The following is a 23,645-nucleotide window of genomic DNA, read 5'->3' on the forward strand; positions in this document are numbered from 1 at the left end:
AAGATGCAAGAATTTAATAAAACAAAATGATAAACTATAAAAGGTAATTCAATAAAGAGCAGCTTCTTACATATTTTTAAATGGGTCATTCTGGAAGCATTTAAGGCATTGAAGCCAGTATGGATATTTGACTCCTGATTTTGACACTGGAGAGTGAGAAATTGTTGGGCAAGGAGCTTCACCAGTGTGAGTCTCAGCTTTGTCAGCTATAAAAAGCAATTAACAAGATCTACTCTGCTCATCTCATAGGGTTGTGAGGATTAAATTTAATTATGTACATGGAAGTGTTTTCTCAACTAAAAAGCCCGAAACAAATGTGTAGTTTTGGTGGCTGTTCAGTGAAAATTGATTCTCATTTCCCTAAAAGTAATTTAAAGTCTTCAGTCAAATGTGCAGTGTTGGTATCTTTACATTTCTAAGGTTAAAATGAGCAATTTAATCATTTAAACCATGTAAGAATACATGTAGAGGTTTACAGTGTCATAGATTTTTAACTGCTCTTAGAAAATAGGAGTTGATGTGCCAACCTCAAAACAATAAATATCTTCATCAAGTTTGTTGAAAAAAATGACTATGTCATATTTTAAGAAGGTATAAACTTAATTTTATTTTAGCAATTTCATGGTAGAATCTATCACCAAATAGTCATTAGTCGAAGAAATAAACAAGAAAAAGCCTGGTTCGAGAGCACACAGCTACCTAAGAAAGTAAAAATTCTAAAATCTCACTAATTTTCGAGAATAGATTGCAGTTGCATAATTTAAAAATACTATTAGTTGGTAATAAGAAAAACTTGTCCAAGTAGCATCTGAAAACAGCCAGTTTTTTTTTTTACTTTATATGCTAATAAGGAAATCACTTAAAAAAAGACTCCCTGTGTTCAGTCTTTTTGACATATCTCACTCTGTAACTTCCTATTAATTAACACTGCCTTTAGCACTTTAAGTATCTTAATGTTTTATCATTTGAATGTCATATTACACTGAATTATTTTAAGTTTTATAGGAGCAGTCAAGTATCAACCAACATTTTAATCTATTTATCTAAAGTATTTTGTTCAAATTAAAAACTCTATCAATTAGGATGCCTTTATCTGCAAGTACTGTGATAGGAGTTGTTAGCTTAATTATGTGTTGAAGGACTTGGCTTCCTCTCATCATCACTGCTTTGTCACTCTTGGTGTTGGCTAGTCCAGGAGGAGGAAGGGAGGAGGAGGTAATAAGGTGGCTGCAGCACTTTCAAGCATTTGAGATTATGGGAAAGTCTTATTAAGTCATAGATTGCTGAGTGCAGCCCTTAGAATTTGACTTGGTAGGTCTGGGTGGGATCTAAGAATCTGCATTTCTAGTAAATTCTCAAGTGATGCTGATGCTGGTGGGAATGAGGGTCACACTTTGAGAAACACTAACTTAAACTAATGATTCTGGAGAGGAATGAATATTTGAAGATCATTGGTAACGTTCATTACCAGCTGTACTTTTATCATTTGGAATATAACAGTTCTTTTTATTTTCCTCATAGGGCCTCATGGCCATTTCTAGTCTTCAGCTTCCTGTTAAACATTGTAGAGTGAGACACTGTTCACTTAGAACACCAATGTTCCTAGTAGTTGATGTAGCAGTTTCTTAGAGAAGAGTTTTGCATTCAGCTGGGGAATGCTTGGGTCAGTTCAAGCCCCAAAGTTGCATTTCAGCTTATTTGTTCCTGGTCTATCGAAAGCTATCTTTCTTTCCAGAATCCTCATTTCCTAATCCCCCAAATATATTTTGCACATTTAATTACTTTTTATGTCTTATGAACTAAGCTACATAAACAATGCCCTTTAAAAGCAAGAAAGCAAAAATAAAGTTGCCTGAAGGTATTCTATAAATGCTAATTTAATTTTCCATCCGATCTATATTCGTAGTGATGAAGTGTCTAACCTAAAGTTTTAACAACTTGCTTGTGTTGGGAAAACTCTATTCTACTAGTTTGTAATTCCTCTTCTCTATCATCTGTCTGGCAAACTATCTTGCCAAATTGCAATTCCCCTCTATTACCTAAACCATCTTTGGTGTGGGTCCCCCATTTTTGGTAGTATGCTCAGTGGAGTGTGGTCTGTTCACATGATTGTCCAGGGGTAAGCTTCCGGACCTGCATAAAGCAATTTCTGTGCCAGAATCCCCAATTTATTTCCATAGCAATATTTTTGTACTTTTTCTTTTCTCATTTGTTCTCACAATAGGAAGCACAGTAGAGAGAGATGATTTCCACAGGGGGGACTGGAAGGACATGGGACAATTCAGGCAAAGATGCAAGCTTTGCAAAAAATATTTGAGTTCTAGAAAATGGTGGGGTAGAAAACCAATGAAAAATGTACCATTTTGGAGGTCTGAGGAAACAACCATTTCCAAAACTTTCAGACCCCAGTGTTCAGCAGAGTAAAGAGAGATTGAAAATATTTCTGATGTGAAATTGAGAAAACATTTACATGGAGGGAGGAAGCCTGGGCTATTACTGCAAACACAGCAGGGGGCCAGGAGACATGACATGGAATCTATTCAGTAGTTTCAACTATTATGGCAGCTAATCCATCAGCAAGGATTTCAAAGTTAGTAGAAGACACTGCCAGTGGCAATTTAACTTCCTTGGCTATCCTAAGGCCTGTTGCTTCTACCTAGTCTCCCAGCTGTCTTGTCCAAGAAGTATAGATTCCTTGGTCCCTAAGGTAATAACTGATAACTGTGCTGAAAATTACAGTGCTTTTGATTTTGTCAGGCATTGATACACATGCCATTAAAATGCAAAACACAAGCTTGGCAAACATTTCTTACATGCATGGAAGCAGCCACCTCAATTTCAAATGGTTACCTGGGTTTATAATCTGGGTGTGAAATTTCATCTGCTCTGGGCAGTGTTCAATATTTAACATTTCTTGAAATGATTAATGCTTACTCCTGTTCAGATCAAGTTGTCCTAGCTAACTAACTCCTTTGTGGTTTGGAGATGTAAATTAATTTTAAACCTTGGAAATTTTCTCAATTTTTCTTTGCTTTACGGGAAAGTAGAATCTCATGTTTTAGTTTTACCATAGGGAGCAAGTAGCAAAGTCAAAGGTGGGATTATGTTTATTCATTCAACATCAGATACTTATTTATAATGGCCATTTTCCAGATCATTCACGTATTCCAAAGGTTTTTAGTACAACTTACTACACACAAAATGTTTTTGGGCCAGAGATGAATTATGCTAGGTTTAAAACTAGACAGAATATCTTTTAAATGGAAATATTCTTATCTCAAAACAAATCTTGGAATGTATGTCATATAGAATATGTTATGTCTATTTTCCATGGAAATAATGAAGTCCAGAGTTGACTCTTGGACCTGAGATTCACATTCACTTTGCTCTTCTTCCTTCCCTTTCTTAGCCTCATCGGCACTCTCACATACTCTCATTCCACCCCAGGACTGGTAGTACACATCATAGATCCCAAATATCATTACAGGCTGAGAACCCACCGAATGGGGAAACTGAGTCATACTTGAAATCAACTTCTTTAAAAATAAATATTAAAAGAGTATACTTCAAATTCTCTAATTTCTTCTTTGTTTAATCAGATATTTAATGTTTAGGATGCTAGCAAGTGTTCAAGCCATGGAATTTTGTGGGCTGATAAATATTTGTAAAGCATTTGGGTATTAATGTATGTTAAAACCAATCAAACATGGGTATCTCATTTTTCAGTCCAGGTGATTTTTTATTTTTTGCTTCCAGTTTTTAGTCTTCCAACACTGTTAAGACATAGAACCAAGCAGATTTATAGCAATTCTGACAGCTGGTTGTTATACACTCATTTCATATGACACTTTGTTCAATAAGACTGTATTTCCCCAAAGTTGACTCTTAGCATGTCTTTTATGTTATAAAATACTTCTTTTGTTCTGTTGGTGTAGGTTGGCTTATAAAAGTAAAGTGTTGTGTCTTCACATGCTTTTAAAGTACCTGACTTAAAAAAATGATTTATTTTCCAGCAGCTAGGCAAAATTCCTTAACTATTAACCTTTGATATTTAAAACAATGTTAAAATAGCTTTTAAAATAAGACACTGTGAAATGATATAAAGCTAATCTTTTCCAAGTTAATTTTTAAATTCTAAAGGGCCACATATTCCTGTATCATCCAAGTTTATAAAAAATGGTGGCTATCAAATTTGATATAAAAACAAAATGCCTCATATCCTTTGTGTAAGGCACAGTATAAAATTAGAATATAATTTTCTTTCTTCTTCAATCTTCCCTATTTGTAATATTTCCCCCAAACAGAGATGCTTGACAAATTGCCCCTTTTGCTCACATATGACCATTTTTTTGCATCAAATACATTTACTTTTGTAGGCTAAATAATCAGGATGAGAGTAGAAGAGATTTTTTAAAGCACTGATTTATAAAGAATTGGGAGGCATCTTGAACAAATATATTTCATTGCCATCAATCTCATTCTAGCTAGCTAACAGGCCATGCTTTTACTTGTTTCCCTGTATGATAATCTTATACTTCAATAGTGCTTTTAATACATAATCCGTTTTCACTATCAGAGCCTCACAACAATCTTTAGAAAAAAGAAGGGTAATTATGCCTGTATCTATAAATAAAAGTCTCATATATATGTACATACACATTTGTATGCACATGTAATACAGTATACATATGTTTCTCCCTGAGATGAGAAGGTGGAAATTGCTACACAGAAGTCTTGTAGGTTAGGTGGTAAGAGGAGGCAATGTTAGAAGGAGAGAATTTCTGGCTTGTGGACCAAGCATTCCCCATTGCTCTGGTTTGAATAACGTTAATACATTCTATTTTTTATATACATAGGAATTCAAAGTTGGTGCTACTGATGTTGGTTAGCTTGGTGGAGGAGATTTACAGGCACAGAATAAAGGATCAGTCTGTAGAGATATGTTGATAAGGCTCAAGGATCAGCTAGGTGGTTGAACCAGCTATCCTTTAAGGTTTTTCACTGCTCCCAAGCCTAGCAATTTGAGAGGTGATTGACAGTGAATTAAGAATAAAGTATGTAACAGTTCTCCTGGACAAAGCTGGTTTTTATTGTTTCTTTTTTTGGCTTAGTCATAAGAACAATGGCTTTCACAAGTTAGGCAACCAAAAAGTAAAATTCCAGTGTAAGCTACTTTAGGTATCAGTCATGGAGTAATAAATCCTTTGGGGAGTTAACTATAAATTCAGTGTTAATGCTGGTGTATTGCAGGGTGCAACAGATAATTCCGATGAGTTGTCTTAGATAAAACGTTTGAGCTAAGTAAAGCAATCCAGAAGCAAATTCTGTACAGTGAAATTACCCTCTATTTTGTAAGATCATGCTAATATCAAGTAATATCTATATTATGTACATTTCCTACTTTAGATGCTTTGTCTTTAATGATGCTGTTCAATGAGTATAGTAACTAATAATCATTAAAAATTGATTACAACATTGAGCAAGTGATAGTACATCCACTGTACAAAATCATAGGCTTATGATACCACCAAGTAGACAAAAATTTTGCAAACCAAAGGTGAGTCAAAGAAAGTAACCCTTTAGACTGACTAGAGAGACAGAGTCAGGGGTTTCCCCTTCCTCAGTTCTTGCCTTGCTTCCCAAGAGAAGTCAGGTGTAAGGCAGCATGTATAATGGAAATGAGATGTTTATCTATAAAATACACTTAAGCACAAAACCACAGGCAGGTGCCCTCTTGTCCAAATGGCCCATGTATCAAGGAAATAAAGTTGTTAATAAGTTTGAGCCCAAAGCTGCAAGTGGACACCTGGCTAATCTGAGTGCTTTGACTATCAGGGGTTAAGAGTGTATATACTTTAGTCAGTTTCTAGATACCCCTCCTCCTCTCCCTTCCAGATCTTGGGATTAATAAACAGTTTCAAAGGCTTTCTTTCCCAACTAGTGTAAAGATACATATGGAACTTCAAAGGCTCCTCTCCTCCTGTGCTGCCATAGTTTTACTTGTGTGATGTTAAGAACACCTGGCAATTTTATTGGACCAGGTTTAGGTTTGCTGAGTTAATGGGTGAGACAAATCTTCCTCCCCCTCCCTGCATTGGTTTACTATCTGTCCTACCTAGTAAGACTAGAAATCTACCGTATTGTAATTTTTAGTTTCACTTGTGAAATTTAAAAGTGACCTTGATGCATAAAATCTCAATGCTTCCTAAAATAAATCTAGAAAGTTGTCCAGAATTTTTCGGTTTGCAAGCTGACGCTCAATTCACGGAGCTACAAAACACAGGACAAAAGACAACCTAGCTCACCTATTTGGGTTGTTGAGCATATGGTCAGCATGCACACTGGAATATGTTACAGGGCTTGAGATAAAGGTCAAATTTTTAAATGGGTGTGTTGATGGAGAAAACTACCTCTAGCATATGAGAGCTTTGTCTTTAGTGGTCTCTTGAGTTCTTAGGAGGGTGCACTCAAACCCAGAGGGTGCGGCAAACCCTGCCCTCTAGTGGCTGTGGGTATGAGAGGACTTCGGTTCTATCTTTCCTGTGTCTGGCTTACCAAGGTTTATTAAAAATCAACGTTAACCAAAAATCACTTATTGGGAGTCTGGGTTAGGTGCTAAGTACGTGAAAGGTTCAAACGGCAAAAGAAATGGCTAGTGGCTGCAGGCAATGCCCGTTGTTCAGCTTCCATCTCTGGACGCTTGGTTTCTAAATTGTTCCAATCCCTGGGGTTTCACACATTTTAAGTCAGTGAAAAAGGCTGAATCCTCCCTTGAGACCTTTGGGGTTGATCTCTGCTCTCCATTATAGACACAATGAAGCAGACCCCAAATCGGGATAGAAGTTTGGGAAGTCGCCCCGCGATGACCTGATCCGCAGTTAGAGCGAGGCAACCCTAACAGGGTTCTGCAAAATGAGGGTGCGAAGTCCCACTAACAGCAGTAGTGCCTCTCACCGCTCACCCCTTCCCTCGGCCGTCGCCGAGTCACCTACTGAGACTGTAACCGCCACCCCAAGGGAAGGGTTTCCCCGGTAGCCTTGTTGAGGGCAAAAAACCTCGAAGACAGCGACCCTGGCAATGCCTGCCCGCCGGTCCCGACCCCGCGGTTGCCTCCTGAGAGTGTGTGGCTGGCGCGGAGGAGCTGGCGGGTCTCCGACCCTCCTGCCCGGTGGGTACGTAGAAACGGGCAGACCGTCCCCGCGAGAAGCCGCCACAGGGACCGCGTGCACTTCTACGAGACCCTTCTGCACCCAACCAGAGACCACTCCGCGCTGGTGGCTAGGTCTTCACTTCCGCCGTCTCCGCCTGGGCCTGCGAGTGCGCGTGCGCGCGCGCCTCTCGCAGCGGAAGTAGTAGCGACAAAGCTCGGTCCGCTGTGGGCCCGGGAGTGCGGGGCTCGCCGGGGTGCCGAGCGGCAGGCGGCGGGGAGGGGCAGAGCGCAGGAGGCGGTGGTGGGAGCAGATCAGCGCGGCCGCGCCGAGCGGGCCGGGCCGACCGTGAAGGGCCCCTCACCTCCTCTTTCTTTCCCCTCCCCGTCCGCCCGCTCTCCCTCCCTTCCTCCCTCCCGTCGTTATTTCCTCACGCCGGGATCAAGCTCTCGCCTTGCGCCTCCGATCGGCGAGCCGTTCCTCTTTGCCCGAGGCGCGCGGGGCGCCCCGGCGAGCCCCGCGGGTGAGTCTCCCGTAGCCCGGAGGAAGGGGGTCTGGGGCTTTGGGAGAGCACCACTATTACCCATTTCCAGAAACTTCCAGGTCCTGACTGACGGGGCGTCCGGGGATACCCTGGTTGGGTGGGGTGTCTTTGGGCGCCGCCCTGCCAGCTTGAGTTGGCGGTGATGCGGGCGACCGAGGGGGTGGGCGCGGGGTCTGGGGGCTCCCTCCTCGCCCTCTCGCTCGTCAGCGCCGCTTCTCTTGGTTTCTCTTGCAGATGCTGCTGCTTGGGGTGGTGGGAGCAGCCGTGGGACGCGTGGCCGGGAGCGGGGGTGACAGCCTGGGATTCCGGGGGCTTCTCTTCCTTGTCTTCCTCCTCTCTGTATTCCCAGTGTGGCCGTGGCTGACACTAAAGACTTTGTAGCCACCAACCAAGTGCAGTTTCAATGGAAAATGAAGGTAAAGGCCCCTGGCAGATGGGTTGCAACACGGAGTTGAGGGTGTGGTGGTTTGCTTTTAAGTTGTCTTTCTTTCCCTTCCTTTTTATTTTCCTGATTTTATTTTTTCGGTTCATTGTGAAGTGTCCAAAGAATTGCTTTCTTAGGATCTCTAGATTTTATTTTGGTAACATAGGGTATTTCGGAAAATAAGGTTCTGTGAGGTGACTGAGCTTGATTCTGCTTTCCTGACAAACCTTTAGTTTAGGGAACGGCAGGGAAGTTTTCATTTCAGATTGAACCTATGCTTATTTTAGTCGCTATTTGAAAGTAATTATTAGAAAGACAGTGGAAATGGGGAGGGAGGAGAAAGGCTGCATCTCTGTATATTTGCATATCAAGCCTTGATACGGTATGTGATTGGATTCGTTTATAAGAAAGGAAACGTCCTTTAAAAAAAAATTAAATGCAGCTTTAAGGAAAAAATTCACTCTTTTCAGTACATACACACGCAAAAAATTATGAATTAACGAAATATTATGAGGTGATTTCCTTTTGAAGTTCCTCCCCATTTCGAAACATCATTAGGAGGTTGACAGTGGAACCTGTTTGTTCACTGTTCACTTTGGACACACTGGATTATCATTCACGTGTTAATTACTTCGGCCTGATGTAAACGTTTAATGCTTTTCATACACAGCACTGATGATTTTTTAAAAGCGTTGAAAACTGAAGAAATGATTTTTTTACCCTCCTCAAACAACCACAGTTGTCCTTTGGACTGACTTCTGACTTGTATGTGTTGTTACTGTGTTTTCTTCCTTCAGGTCTGCAAGATGCTATAAAAGATAACTACAAATTACAATTTGTCCTTTTGTATCTTTCGGTTTTAAAAATCTATACAGTATCTGGTAAAAAGTGCTGCAGTAGAGCTTACAGGCTGCTTTCTAATTTGTTTTTCCTTGATGAGAATGTAAGGGTGATTGTCCTAAGTAGGACTAGTGATTTTAAAATAGATGTTTCTTATATGTAGTGATCTGTTTTGCTGTCTGAGACCCCTGGGATATGTGGGAAATTGCTGAGTTCTACTTCAGGTGGGTAATTTGTGGGAGATGTTTTCTGAGATACTAACATGTAACTGCAGAGGAGTTACACTGTCTAATTGGGTCTTTAGCAACGGCATTTGAAAGCAGTGAGATTGTCTGGCAGTATAGAAAAATCACGTTTCTGAGGTCTTTTTCTCTTCGTCTTTTAGTTTCTAGATTTAAGAAAGGCACGTCCTTTCTGCACAGGAGACAAAGAATATTAGGTGCATTCATTCATATACCTGGTAATTGCATCGTAATATCTAAAACTTGAGCTGCCTTCAGAATGGCACAGACTGAAGAGAGTGGCCTAAAGTAGGTGGCTTCTTAGATGTTGCCATTATTGCTTGATCTCTTAGGGAAAGGAGCGTGACTAATAAAGCTGACTCTCATATGTCTATTGATGTGGGAGGGAGGTGGGAGCGTGGTGTATGCTTGTGGCTGACTGGGCCTCTACTTTTTGGCCAAATAAGAGTGATTTGGCCTCATAATAAAAGATTATGAGATTTTCAAACACTTGTGGGAGTTTTCTGCCTCATAATAATCAAGAGGCCATTTTTGTCAGCGTCTCATTATCATAACATTTTTCTCTTTTCACACTTAAACATTTTGAAGAAGAACTATATAGTGTAGAAATTTTCAAAAGCAATTGACCATTTGGGAGGTAAGTATTAATATCACTTACCTTTTTATAGTTAGTGTCCTCATTTGACATGGCGTATTACCATCTTAGGGATGTGAAACAAAAATAGATTCAAATCATGCCTTTACCACTAGAAGTTGTGTGACTTCACCTTTCTGAATCTGTTTTCTTACCTAGTCTTTTTTTAATCCCCACCTGAGGACAATTTTTTTTCATTGCTTAGAGAGAGAGAGAGACAGACAGACAGACAGACAGACAACAGACTGATAGACACTGATGTGAGAAACAGTGGTTGGCTGTCTTCTTGTATGAGCCCTGACCTGGTATTGAACCTGCAACCTGGGTATGTGTCTTGGCCAGGAATCGAATCCACGACCTTTCAGACTACAGGATGAAGCTCCAAACAACTGAGCCACAGCGGCCAGGGCCAGGGCTCTTTTCTTATCTATAAATTGGGATTTATAATACTTGACTTACATAGTTAAAAGGGTTAAGTGAGAAAGTCTATAAATTTCCTTGGGAGGAGAAGAAGACTAGTGTTAAAAGAACATGGGCTGTGGAGTCAGGCATCCTGATATGGATGCTAGATCCCCACTTAACATAATTTAGCCTTGTGTCGATTATTAAAGCTTTTTGTGCTTCAGTTTCTTCTTCTATAAAATAAGGATATTGATCAAACCTACTTTTTGAGGTGGTTGTAAGCATTTATAAGTGTTTTGCATATATTAAGTGCTCAATGAATGTTAACTGTAAATAGCCTAGCCCAGTGTTTGCATACTAATACACCACCAGTCATTAATGTTGCTGTTATGACAGCTGAATGCTAAAAGGGCTAACAGTAGTGGCCAAAATGCTCTCTATGAAGTTGTCATTGTTAGTTAGGAACTGGGTGGCGTTAAGTACAGAATCTTCTATAGTGTCGTGGCTTAAAGCCCATAGAGAAAGTTGGAGGTCTACCAAGGGGGCCAGTGTAGAAAGAGACAGGCTTGGATTTGATTCCTGACAAGTTATTTTGTCCTATCCTAAAAATGTGATGAGTTACCAAGCTTCTGAGCTTTCTCAGCTTCTGTTGTTTTTCCGTCTGTAAATGGAATAATGCCCTCTCGGAGAGCTGGTGTGAGTAATAAATGAAGCCTGGTATGTGAAGTGCCCAAAACATGGTTGATATACAGAACATGTGAGTGAGTGAGTGCTGTTCCTCAGAAGCAGAATCCTCCAGTAGGTTTGTAGGTCGGTCACACTTGAGTTACGTACAGGGCAGAATTGATAGTGGCTCCCAGGAGCATGCAAGTTCTTAGGTAGTTTACTATGTCTACAGTTGTTGTAGGGAATGACATTTATGTGTATCCTTTCCAGCAGCTGTGGTAATTTTCTCTGGCACTTCAGTTTAGGTTCTTCTGGACCTCTCTCCCATGACTTTATCAGCAAAGGTTGACAAATTTTTAGCCTTAGCCTCCAGGATGCTTCATGAATATAGTACTTCCTGCCAGTCACTGGAAGTATTTGAAGTGTTAATTTCCTGGAATTCTGGGACTGGTCCTAGACATCTCTTTGTGGGTTAGGATTTTATCCACATCCTTTGGAACTTCTTTTTGCATGTTTATTGCAAATCTAAACAGATACCACTTAGGAATCTGAAATATTCAAGCAAAGGCTTGACATTTTCTTTTCTGGTAAAAAAGTTGTATGTGTAAAGGGATGGCTTATTAGAAAAAATATTTTTAGCTGGATAATTTTGCAAATAGTTTCTCTTTTCCAGTAATGGATGTTTCTTTTGGAATAAATTGGCCTTTCCCATTGAAAAACCAGTATAAAATTAATGCACATTAAACTATTTAATAATAGTCATTAATGTGTCTTTCACTAATGGGTAAACATGTAATGATCTTCAAGATTTCAGGACATGCTTGATTTAAGGTTATAGGCAGAGCTAATAGGTCTAGAATAAACTTCCCCAATTTCTTTGGCCAGCATTTAAAAATGGTAGTATGTTTATTTACACTTTACTTTTTAAAATAGTTACGTATTCAAGTTCAAATTATTAATCATTTAGGAATGTTTCAGGAATGTGTTAGGGTAGTTGGGAGAAGTATAAGGAAAAAAAATGAATGAGAAATTGCCTTAATTGTATTTCTTCAACTAGGAATAGGAAACCAAGTTATAACAGTATTTTATATTTTTAGGTATGGAAAATGTAATTTATTTATTTGCCATTTTTGTCAGCAAAATAGCATTCTTAATCACTTTCTAGAAAAGAGTTGAAACTAAAAGATTATGTATGTGGCAGCATTGTATAAATGTAGTAATTTAACACGGAGGAAGGAAGCTGCAGAGATTATTTGTGAGCAATAGCCTTCTGACTGTTGAATCCAAAATACTTGATCTGTCTTAATGTTTTTATCCTCCATTTAATGTCAGCAGAATTCCATTCTATTAACGGAAGCAGTATCAATCAAAATGGTCTCCTAGGGAACACACCCCTGGGGCCCAAGGCTGATTTTCTTTTGAGATCTTGGTTAACTACAATCTGTTTGACAAGGTTAAATTTTGCTTAAAACTTGAAAGAACAGCATAGGCTGATGGTAAAATTAGTTCAGACGAATTTTAAATTACACTGTGGTTACATATAACATCTTGAAGATCTCTTAAGGATTAGTTCAGAGGGTCCACTTGTATATACTTGTTAAAAGACAAAATTTTTAAATAAAGATTTCAGACATCAGTTACGACAACATTATCTTTACCATTTTCTTACGGACAAATGTTGGTGAAAGGCAGTAAAGTAAAATTTGGTTGGGTGAGTTTGGATTAATGCAGTCATTTCCTACAGGAAATTATTTCTTGGAAAAAATATATGTCAGACTAAATTAATGCATTTCCTCTTGAATTTATATGGCTGATATTTATATGTATTTGTTTATGTCTTCCATCTTCAAGGCTTTCTTTATGTGACTGTTGACAAAGGCATACATTGTAGAATTACAAGGAAATTACTCAAATTGTGTTGAATTAGATGAGTTTAGGCTAGGCTTATTTGATATATGTATTTAGAAAAAATTTGAGTGCAATGTTACAAGACTTTCTTAAGATATAGACAGAGAAGTACAGTAATAGCAAGGGTCAAAAGCATCACCTTTAGATAGCTGTAATTGGGCATCAAATTCAAGTTTGATTTCTGCTTCAGATATTAGAATATGTGAATTGCAGTTATTTAATATGATGGAGTTATTTAATAACTTAATCTATCAGATGTTAAAGAATGTGTGAATTGGAATTGGAATTGTGTGAACTGGAATTAGTTAATTATAATTCCTTGCTTAAGTAAAGCCTTTTGACTTGGCTTTTGATCATTGTATGAAAGTGCTGACCTAAGCTTGTGTCTCCCAAGAGGAGATACAGCAATTAAACATGACATATTCTTTATTCTTTTAGAAAACTAGGAGACATTAATGCATCTTTGTAGAAATTATTCTAATTTATTTACCGGCTTAAAATGAATAACCTGATAAAATCATAGTAGCGGTAGGGCCCTGAAACTAAATATATTTGCCACTCAGTACTTTTGTTTGATGTTTAGCCCTTTACAGGAAAACTCAAATAATAGCCGAAGCTGAAGTATTTAGAATATCACCCATTATACTTTCATGGAACATTATTTTTGAAAACTGTATAAATTAAAGTATAAATTTAAACTTTTGATTAGGTTGTAAATTTCAAATACTGGATTTAAAGTTGCTTGATTGTGGCATCTTAGAGTCAAAAAAGATAAGGCATTTCCTAAGAAAGTGTAATTAATTAATTTAAGTGTATAAATGGTAATTACCATTAATACAAGTTGTATTCTCTGCTTAAGGGGGAGATCAACTTTAAAACAGAACCTAGACTTCCTCTCACCTAAATCAGCCTTTCTTTTTCAATACTAATAAGCCTTTGGTGCTGTGTATTCATATATGTATTGAAAATTTGAGATATGTGCCTTTGTAACTAGGTTTTGTTTGACCATCTCTTTTACAGTTTTCCCTAGTGGCATGTTTGCTTTATCTATCTTCATCTGGGTTTGCACATAGGTGAGGCGGAAATACTAGTTGGTTCAAGCTTTCTGTGGCAATATTAACCTCACTTCTCTCCGTTTTGCATTCCCTTGTTACAGTGAAAGTGGTTCATGGTACTAGTGCCAGAAATAGCATACAAACCACTTTTTAATGGCATGCAAACTAGTCTCTGCTATGTCCTTTTCTTCATGCTTGTCAGGGCTATTATTTGCTGAGAGTTAACATCTGGCTGTAAAAGTGTGTGAGATCAGATAGGAAGTTGCAGTTTCCTTCCCACTCCAGAAAAAGGATGTGGTTTTCACAGACCACTTTTTGAGGTCTCCCAGCCCCCTGCCCTACAGGTTGGTAGTTCAGTTATTATATCTTGATGTATGTACCCTTAATTCATTTTAGTGGCCACACAAGATTAGTTTCTTCTGATTTCTTCTGTTGGTAGAAAAAAAGGAGAATTGGGTTTATATCTATATTAGAATGAAGGGAATGGAAAGTAGTAGGGATGGATTAGAAAAACATTTTACTCCTAGGAAAAACCAGCAGAACTTGGGTAGTAACTAGATCCAGGGAGTGAAGCGGAGTGGAGGGGGGAAGGTTGAGTCAGAAATGACTACATACCATTAAGCCAGCATAAGGGGATGAGTGAAGGTGCTGCTGACCTGTTGGAGGAGTTAGCTGATGTGAGGGCTGGCCAAGTTGAGTGTATTGAAGGTCAGATTCTCCGGCCGTGGGTGTCTTAATGCTGGTCAGGGCCAAGACCCTCATTTGTCCCTTGTTCAACTTGAATAGAGTCTGGCGTGTAGCTGTTGTCTATTGAGTGAAAATGCTGGCTTCTTCACTTTAACTCAGTGGTTCTCAGCTGGGGGCGATTTTGCTTTCCAGGGGACATTGGCAGTGACTAGAGATGTTTTGATTCTGCACAACTAGGGTGGATGCTGCTGCCATCCAGTGGGGAAAAGCCAGGAATGTTGGTAAATATTCCATAATACACAAGACAGCGCCCCCCGTGCCCCAACAATTATCTGGCCCCAAATGTCAATGTTGTGGAGATTAAGAAGCACTGGTCTAATCAAAGGCAAGGAAGTTAACTCCTTTAAGTCTGTTTTCCTCACATGTTAAGGGATGATGATGACTCTACCTCAGGCTTGTCAGGATTAAATTGGAAGATGAAAGAGCTGACATGAAAGAGCTGCTCAGGAGATGCTAATTCCCCTTACTTTGGGAAAATTATTTTTGCCATTGGTCTCTTAAGTTGTAATTTCAAGGCTTTACATATTTTTCTAAGACATGAGATGCCCATATGAGATGCCCAGGAAACCTATAATAGTTTAGCTTTTACAGTCTTAATGCTTGTCTTGTGGTTTCATCAAATTGTGATTTTGACTGTACTTTGGTTTAGGTTTTGAGTATTTCATGATTTGTAGCCAGCAGTAGGGCAAAAATGTTGAAATCTGGATTAAAAGTTTTATCTACTAATCAATGAGGATAGACTCAAAATATTACGTGCTCTCAGAATTTTTGAATGCAATTTTACTGTTTTTGAAATTAAGACCTAAAGTGTCCTGAATTATTTGTTTGCAAAAATGCCAGACCTCTTGAATGTAATGCCCTTTTCCTTTTTATTCATTTACAAAATTTCAAGTAGACTCCTCTCTGAAGCCAGCACTCTTCATCAGATTTATTGATTAGGCTTTTCATTAAGTGGTTTTCTTTTGCATGTCTAGTACATTTTTACTTGCTTTTGTGAAATGTGAACATACCACCAGCTCTTCCACTTATGTTAGGGACAGGACACATATATTTTCAATGCTAATGCTAGGAACCATTCCCTTGGAAATGCATTCTAGTCATAACCTCACTGTGTTTAATGTCTTTTTATATGTACATGGTTGTGTGGTGGTCTTATTTTTAAGGAGTCCTCTTCTTCTGTCTTTTTCCTTTTAGTAAAAAAAACCTAGTTCAGTCTCCCTATACTTTAATTTCTTCATCTATAACATGCAATTAATAAGTAAAGATGCCTGAGTTTAGTGAACTATTTCTATTGGACCCTTACTAATATTTCCTTTATTAATAACTTGGAATTTAGAAGTAACTTTCTTCCTATTTTTCATATTAAACTAAGATCATTTAGACATAATAAAATAGTTGGTTAGAAAAATTAAATAACTTTTGAGGAAAACCACTTAAAATGGGAAATAATGTATGTGATAATATAGTGTATTTTGTGACAGCAAAGACGTTTTCATTCAACTTAAACCTGTAACATTTCAAAGTTGGTGGCTTATAGTGTCCAACTACATATTACTTTTAAGGGCTTATACAGCTCCCCCTGTTGTACCTTAACTAACCTTTAGGTTAAGGTACAACATACCACCTTAAGTAGGTTGTGAAGGATGTCACAGCCATGTCTTTAATTTCATATGGATTTTGTTGGCTGTAGCCAGTAAAATCAAGCAGTTAATTAACTGCTTTATGAAATGAATGCTATTGACATATCATGGAGGAACCAGGAGAAGGAATAAAGAAATGTGTCATCTGTTTCTACAGTTGAATTACTGGCTAGTCCATAATTTCAGAGAAAGTATAATATCATTAACAAAGGAAGAGCACAGTCTTTACATTTTTTTTTTACTGTAATGTTGCTAGTAAATAATGGTTGCTAGCTGAAGGCTTTAAAAAACAGTAGTTGCATGTTTAATGTATGATAGCAGAATGGACAAATTTTAAAAATATGTATATCATATGATACCTCCTCCCTTCATCCTTGTACCAGATTGTTGTCAGGACTTGAAATAATTTATACATATTGCTCTATCAGTAAATGGAGTATTATGCCCACCATTTAACTTGATCAAAAAATGTCAAATTCTTTTTATGCGTAATTGTTTAACAGTTCTTAAAGTGTTTAACTATTGTTTAATTGTTCAACTTCCTTCAAATTATAGAAAAATTTGCTTTACTTTTAGAGGTTATTCTAAAATCTTTCAGACTTTTTAATTTAAATAATTTCAGATTTATATCAAAGTGCAAAATTAGTATAAAGAGCTCCCATGTACCTTCTTCGCATTTTCCCCTAGTGTTAAAATCATACAACCATAGTGTAAATTATCAGAACCAAGAAATTCACATTTATAAACTGTCCTTTTTCTGGTCTAGGATCCAATGTGACATTCCACTTTGCATTTAGTTATCATATCTTTTTATTCTCTTCCCATCTGTTAAGTTCTCCAGGCCCTTTTTTTAATCTTTTTTTTTTTTTTAATCTTGAAACTTTTGAAGAGTACTGGTCAGTTATTTTTCTAGAATGTCTCTCAATTGGATTTGCTTGATATTGATTTACCTGTTATTAGTATGTCTTATAACTGGTTATGTTAACTATAATCACTGGGTAAGGGGTGTTTGCCTGGTTTTTCCTTTGTGATTAATAATAAACATAAACTTTCTTTTGTAATATAATAATTCCTTTGTAATTAATACCTTCCTCTTGTGGGGTGCTACTCTGAAATTGCAAACATCCTATGTCTCCTCACAGGCCAGTTTTTGCCTCTGCTAATGGTTCTGGCTGGCAGCAAGAACTAATATGGCATTAGCTTAATGATGATTTTGTTTCCGACATTCCTTCTATATTTATTAATTGGAATTCTACTGTTAAGGAAGAACTGCCCTTTTCCCTCTGTTCATTAATTGTTCAATTATTTATTTAGATAGATTTGTGGATATTTATTTTACCGTATGAGTTAAAATTGTAATACTTTGTTGCTCAGACTTTTTCAACTTTTGTTATTGAGAGTGCTTTCAAATTTGTTCTTGTGTCCTTCCTACAATGTTCCCATCATTTTATGAATACTAGTTTACTTTCTGGTACCACAAGATGTTTCAGGAACATGTCGTATTTTTCATGTTTGCATCAGACACAGAATCAACCATTTCTCAAAAAGAGGCTGGTTCATTTTATTGGAGAATGGTACCTAGAAACCAAGGTCTGTATGACAGGTGTGCTCAATACTGTTGGGGTGTCATTGCTTCTAGGCCCTCTCAGTAGATAGAGCTAGCAAATGTATGTATAGTAATAAAAATGTTGTTGGGGGAAATGGAATTCTTCTGTGATATCATAGGAAATGCATTTCAGGGATACATGCATATGAGTGTTTGAGGTATAGTGGTAAGATTATTGGAGTGAAAGCAAAGGAAGGGCTTAGGCGGTGTCTCATCCATGACCAGGTGGCTCAGTTTTGTTCACTGGAGAAGAAACCCAGGCTCTGGAGCTGCAGGCTCACAGTTGCTCCACCAAGCTTAGGAGGGGGGCCATAACCCAGAGCTGTCTTGCCATTAGCCTGGCATCTGAGGCTCCAGTAGTCAAACACAGTCTCAGTTCCCATCCGGCTTGTGATGGGTGCTGCGTTTCCACCTGTGCGGCTGCTGAAGGGAGAGAAGGCAACTGCCTCTGGCCTTTGTTAAATTTTGATTATGTTTCCTTGGGTTTGAGAAGGGGTAAGCTTTTTTCATACTATGCAATCTCTCTCCTGAATCTTCCTGGGGCTGTGCTGGTGCCTTCCCCTATCTACTTCCTTTCCTGGATCTCCTGGGGTTTCAAGCCCTTATTCCGTCTGGTCTTTTTCCTAGTTTAGACTCCTCTCCTTTATGGTAACCATTTTAGCTCCTACTTACTGTTCATGCCTCATAGTTTGCTTTTTCATCTGGCTTCCACTGCACATGAGCTTAGTAGAAGGACTTCCCCTGCGCCATCTTGGCTTCTGCTGTGTATGTGCCCATCAGAGGAATTTCCCCCTCACTATTTATCCCTACCCTTTTAATCTGGGGGAATGGCTGGTTGTACCTTGAGGAAATTGGAAAGACAGTCTTTCCTATTTGGGGATTAACGTCCCTTTGACCAAAGATGCAGCTGTTCCCCTGGAGTGTCTGTGAAGCTGTCCCTTCATGTTAATCAGGCTTCCTGTCTGATTCCATTTGTTCCCTTCCTTTGTTACTAACTAAATAACTAAGTTAACATGCTGTAACATGCATATACATATATTTAAATTTTGTTACCCATCCATCCAGATATATAAATGAAAAACTGTGAGTTTCTACTGATGCTGCCAGTTCCAGCCCCATACCTCAGGGTTTATTCATCTTTTTTTCTCCCTTATCCTTTTTCCTTCTCTTGTTACTTCCTGCTCCAAAGATGAGAAACCTCGTTCTCATTCACAAAATGTTTACATACTTGTTCAATCCTAGTACACACACAAAAGTAGCTTCAGAATTGCTAACCTATTCCCCTGTGAGAAACACTTTTTTAAAATTAGAGTACAATATTTGTTTTGAGCTTTAAGGTGCAGTCATAATCTGTTTTCCAAAGTTACTTAGGTAATATTTTCCTTCTACTTCTATGTGGTTGTTACTTATTTGAAAAAAATTAGGTTCATTTATTAGCTGTTTGTATTCTAATTTAGGTTCTTCCCACATCCTGTTTGATTTTAATTTCTTAAAACCTTATTGAGGTAAATGGTAACCTTTTTCCTCCTCTGTTTATCTGTAATGAAGATCTGTTTTTTGAGAGGACTGGATTTGCTGTAAGTTAGATAGATACAGATGAATTGCTTTGGCTGATAGTTCATTTGAAAGGAGCTGTGCTCTGGCATTCCCTTGGGTTTAACTTCCTTGGTTCCTAAGTTGCAGCTCTCACTTCTACATCTTCTACACTTGGGAATTGATTCCATCCATTGTATTGATATACCACATTTTGTTTATCCATCATCATTTGATGCATGTTTGGTTTCTACTTTTTGGCTGTATGGATAATACTGGTGTGAACATTCATGTACCGGTTTTTGTGTGAATATGTGTTTTCAGTTCTTTCATGTGTACACTCAGGAGTGGAGGTGCTGGGTTATATGTTAACCCCCACAGAGGTTGCACTGTTTTTCATTTCTAGCAGCAGTGTTTGAGAGTTCCAATTAATTTCTCCACGCCCTCTCTAACACCTGTTATTTTCCAGGGCTTTTAGAAATTGTTCTCTTGGGGATATGACACGATATCATGTTGGGTTTTTATTTGTATTTCTCTAATGGCCAATGATATCAAGCACCTTTTTATGTGCTTATTGGATATTTGCATGTCTTTGGAGAGATTTTTATTGAGAAGCTTTTCCCCTTTTGTAATTTAGTTATTTGCTTTTTATTGTTTAGTTTAAGATTGTTTCTATATTCTGGATACTGTAGAGGAATGTATCCTATACCTTTACTTGCACAAGCATACAGAGAAGTTTGTGCAGTAGTGTTCATTGCACATAGTTGCAGATGGGCAAAAGATGTATGAAAATGTGTTCAACCTCAGTAGTGAAAAAGTGTAAATTAAAGTGACCATTTCACACTTACCAAACTGGCAAGGATTTAAAAAATGTGGTGATGCTTAGCTTGGACTGTGTTGCAGGGAAAATAGTAGCTCCTGACAAGTTGCTGGGAGTTTATTTGATATAATCCTTTTGGAGAACAATTTATTGTAATAGCTGTGAGAGTAAAAAAATACAAACACCCAACAGTTCCACATCCCAGAATGTATCTTACATCTATACTTGTACAAGCATACAAAATGATTTGTATAAGGGTGTTGACTATAGCAGCATATATAATAGCAAAAGATAAGAATAACCCAAGCATCCGTCATTAAGAGGATTAGCTAAATTTAAGTACTACCATATAATGAAATGTTCAGTGGGCTATTCAAAAAAGGAGGCAGATCAGTATGTGTGGTGACATAGGAGATCCAAGAAATATTGAATGAAAAAAGCAAGTTGTAGTCATGTGGTTACCTGTGTAGTTTAAAAGAAAAAAGCTTGTAGCATACCTGCATACACCAGCCATTTTGACTGGAAGGATACACAGAAATCAGCAGAGGTTGCTTCTGGGCAGTAGGACTGAGGATATGGGCTTATTACATTAAACCCTTTCTTGGTACTTGCTGTTTAAAAACAATGCATAGGTTTTTATTTTTCAAAAACAAAGTTATTAAAATGACTTAGTAATTTTAAAAATTGCACTATTTAAGAGATTTTATTTTTATTTTTATTTTTATTTTTTTGTTAGGTTGATTATTTTATGTTTAATTCCTGTTGGTCTCCAGAGGTAAATGCATTTTTTTGTTGTTGTATTGCTTTGCTGAAAGTGGGTTAGAATTAGCTCTTGGATACAAATATTTAATACCATTTAAAATGTTGTTTCATCCCCAGGTATTGTAAGTATGGGAGAAAAATATGATTTTTGATTGTGATTGTGAACATGATTTGTGATTGTGCTAGTTTTTAATTTTTCAAATGAGGAATATTTAAATGCTGGTCTACTTTGGAGATTGATTGTGCCACTGTTTTTTGTGTCCATGTTCTAGAACTTAGAGTTTCAGTGTGGAAGGTAACCTTTTCACAATATCTCCCTTAACACAAGTTACTAATTCATTGTTAGAAACCTTAATACCATAGGCCAGAAAGTTTCAGTGGTTGTACCCCAAGAATTTAAAAATATGCAATACCTGACTATTTATTCAGGGGCACTGACCTCTTCCCTTACATTCTCAAATGAAAAAAAAGACAACAGCCTACACAGCAGTAGCTGTCTGGTGTGAATGAATCAAAATTATACTTATTTTTTTTGTTAGGATTGGCAAAAAATATATTTTTTGGTGTGCTGCAGAATTTTAGTAATTAGTTTGTGTGTGCCATGAGATGAGAAAGGTTGAAAATCTCTGTTGTAGACAGGAGCTCATGGTATCTCCCTGCACTTTGTGAAACCATTCATAGGATCTTAGAGTTTGAGGGGACCAAATTCCTAACCTATATGAAAATCACCAGTATTATCTGCTAGAAAGTTTTGGTAATTAGAGACTCTATACTTGTACCTGTTGACACTAGTTCTGGTCTTAATCTTGGCAGAATGTTATGTCATGTAATAGTCCTTAAAATATTTGAAGGTACCTGTCATGTCCTTCATTTATCTAGGAACTTTTTATTGAAATCCAGTTAGTGACCATGGACTGTCCTTTGTAATTCCCTAGGCCAAATATTCCTAATTTATTCTACCAATTCTCTTAAGACCTCATTTCCAGAAATGTCACCACTTTGCCATAGCTCCTAATGGTGCTTTAAACTGAATATAGAACCCTCAAGGTGTGATTGGATTGGATTGTACTCTGGAGTCATTAGTCCTTGTTCTAAAAGCTTTCCTTCTCATAATGTACTATGGTTATGCTGGAAATAATTTTACAGCTCTTTAAATGATGTATGAGTTCAGCTTATACATGTGTGTTATTCTAGAGTTGTACCATCTGGTATTTTAGTAGTTGGTTCTTGAGTTTTGGTTTTTATGTTTATCTCTAAGTGTCTACTGTATGCTTTTGCAAATGCAAAGGTGGTGGGTGCTGTGTTGCCTCTACTTACTGGTTCAGCCTAATAAGCTTAATTGAGTTAGGATGGAAGGTGGCTGCTCCTCTCCAACTCTGAGTGGATGTCATCTTGGATAAGCATGCTGTTTAGGTAGAGTTGTTGACAGAATATTAGACAGGATAGAGCTTAGTAACACACATAGTTGTACTGAGTTATTAATTATGTTGGCTCACCTAGCAACAAATATACTCATTTTAGCCCATGTGTCTTCATTTGATGGGACAGAATTTATAAAATGTTTGTTGACCTTAGAAGATTGAACAGTCTTAGTATTCTAACCTTGTGAGAAATTCTTAGACATAAACTGGTTTTCTTTTTTTCACAATTTTCAAAAAACATTTGCTGTATCCAAGTTCTTTTGGGTGTATGCGGTGAGGAAAGTGAGGTTTTTTGCACCATGGTTGCTTTTGGTTAAGAAAGTTTCTTCTTAGATTTCTTTAAAAAACAGCTTTACTGAGCTATACATTCAGATATTATATAATTCACCCGTTTAAAGTGTGCAATTTAATGATTTTTGGTGTATTACATTATTAATTTTTTAGAAGTCGTAAAATATATTTAACAAGATTGGCTGTTTTAACCTTTTAAGTATACAGTGACATTAAATACATTCACAGTGTTGTGAACCATCACCACTGTCTATTTCCAAAATATTCACATCACCCCAAACTGAAATTTTGTACCCATTAAACACTTAACTCCATTCCCCCTCCTTCCAGCCCCTGGAAACCTCCAGTAGAGTTGCTGTCTCCATGGATTTGCCTAGTCTAGGTACATCATGTAAGTGGAATCATACAGTGTTTTTTGTGACTGGTTTATTTCACTTATATAATGTCCTCAAAGTTCATCCCTATTGTAGCATATTTCAAAATTTCCTTCCATTTTGACTAAGGAGGGACTTCTTTTATTTTGCTATTTGGTTTCTCTATATCGTCTAGCTTTTTTGTCCCTTATTTCCTGGATTACTGCCTCTTTTTTGTTCAGTGGATTTTTTTTATAGTGAGCATTTGATTGCCTTTTGTGTGTATTTCATAGCTATTTTCTTTGTGGTTATCATAAAGAATGCATTTAACATCCTAAAGTTATAACATCCTAAATTTGGATTTAAACCAGTTTAACTTCAATAACATACATAAACTGCTCCTTTACATCTCTACTCTTACTCCTTTCAGTTTTTGATGTCCCAAAATTACATTTTTGTACATTGTCTATCCAAAAACATAATTAAAAATACATTAGTCTCTTAAATCATGTGGAAAACAAAACATGAGTTACAAACCAAAGTTACAGTAATACTGACTTTTAGGCTCAGTCTCATACATCATATGGAAAACAAAAAGTGGAATTACAA

General features: G+C 37.5%; 1 protein-coding gene across 5 annotated transcripts in view; it reads left to right on the forward strand.

Moving 5' to 3' along the window:
• ATP2C1 (ATPase secretory pathway Ca2+ transporting 1) overlaps window positions 1–23,645 on the forward strand; it is a 117,246-nt gene that overhangs the window by 13,102 nt on the left and 80,499 nt on the right. Inside the window, exons 1-2 of one of the 5 annotated variants that reach the window (XM_028518265.2) lie at window positions 7,347–7,671; window positions 7,927–8,108. The exons of 2 other annotated variants lie outside the window; for them this stretch is intronic. In XM_028518265.2, the coding sequence (XP_028374066.1) occupies window positions 8,103–8,108 (6 nt within the window). In that variant the 5' untranslated portion in view covers window positions 7,347–7,671; window positions 7,927–8,102. Of the gene's footprint in view, window positions 1–7,346; window positions 7,672–7,926; window positions 8,109–23,645 lie in introns of those variants that run through there. 2 more of the 5 variants (XM_036030640.1, XM_036030641.1) reach the window with 2 other exon arrangements.

This window comes from Phyllostomus discolor, chromosome 7, assembly GCF_004126475.2.
Source record: "Phyllostomus discolor isolate MPI-MPIP mPhyDis1 chromosome 7, mPhyDis1.pri.v3, whole genome shotgun sequence".
NCBI lineage: Eukaryota > Metazoa > Chordata > Mammalia > Chiroptera > Phyllostomidae > Phyllostomus > Phyllostomus discolor.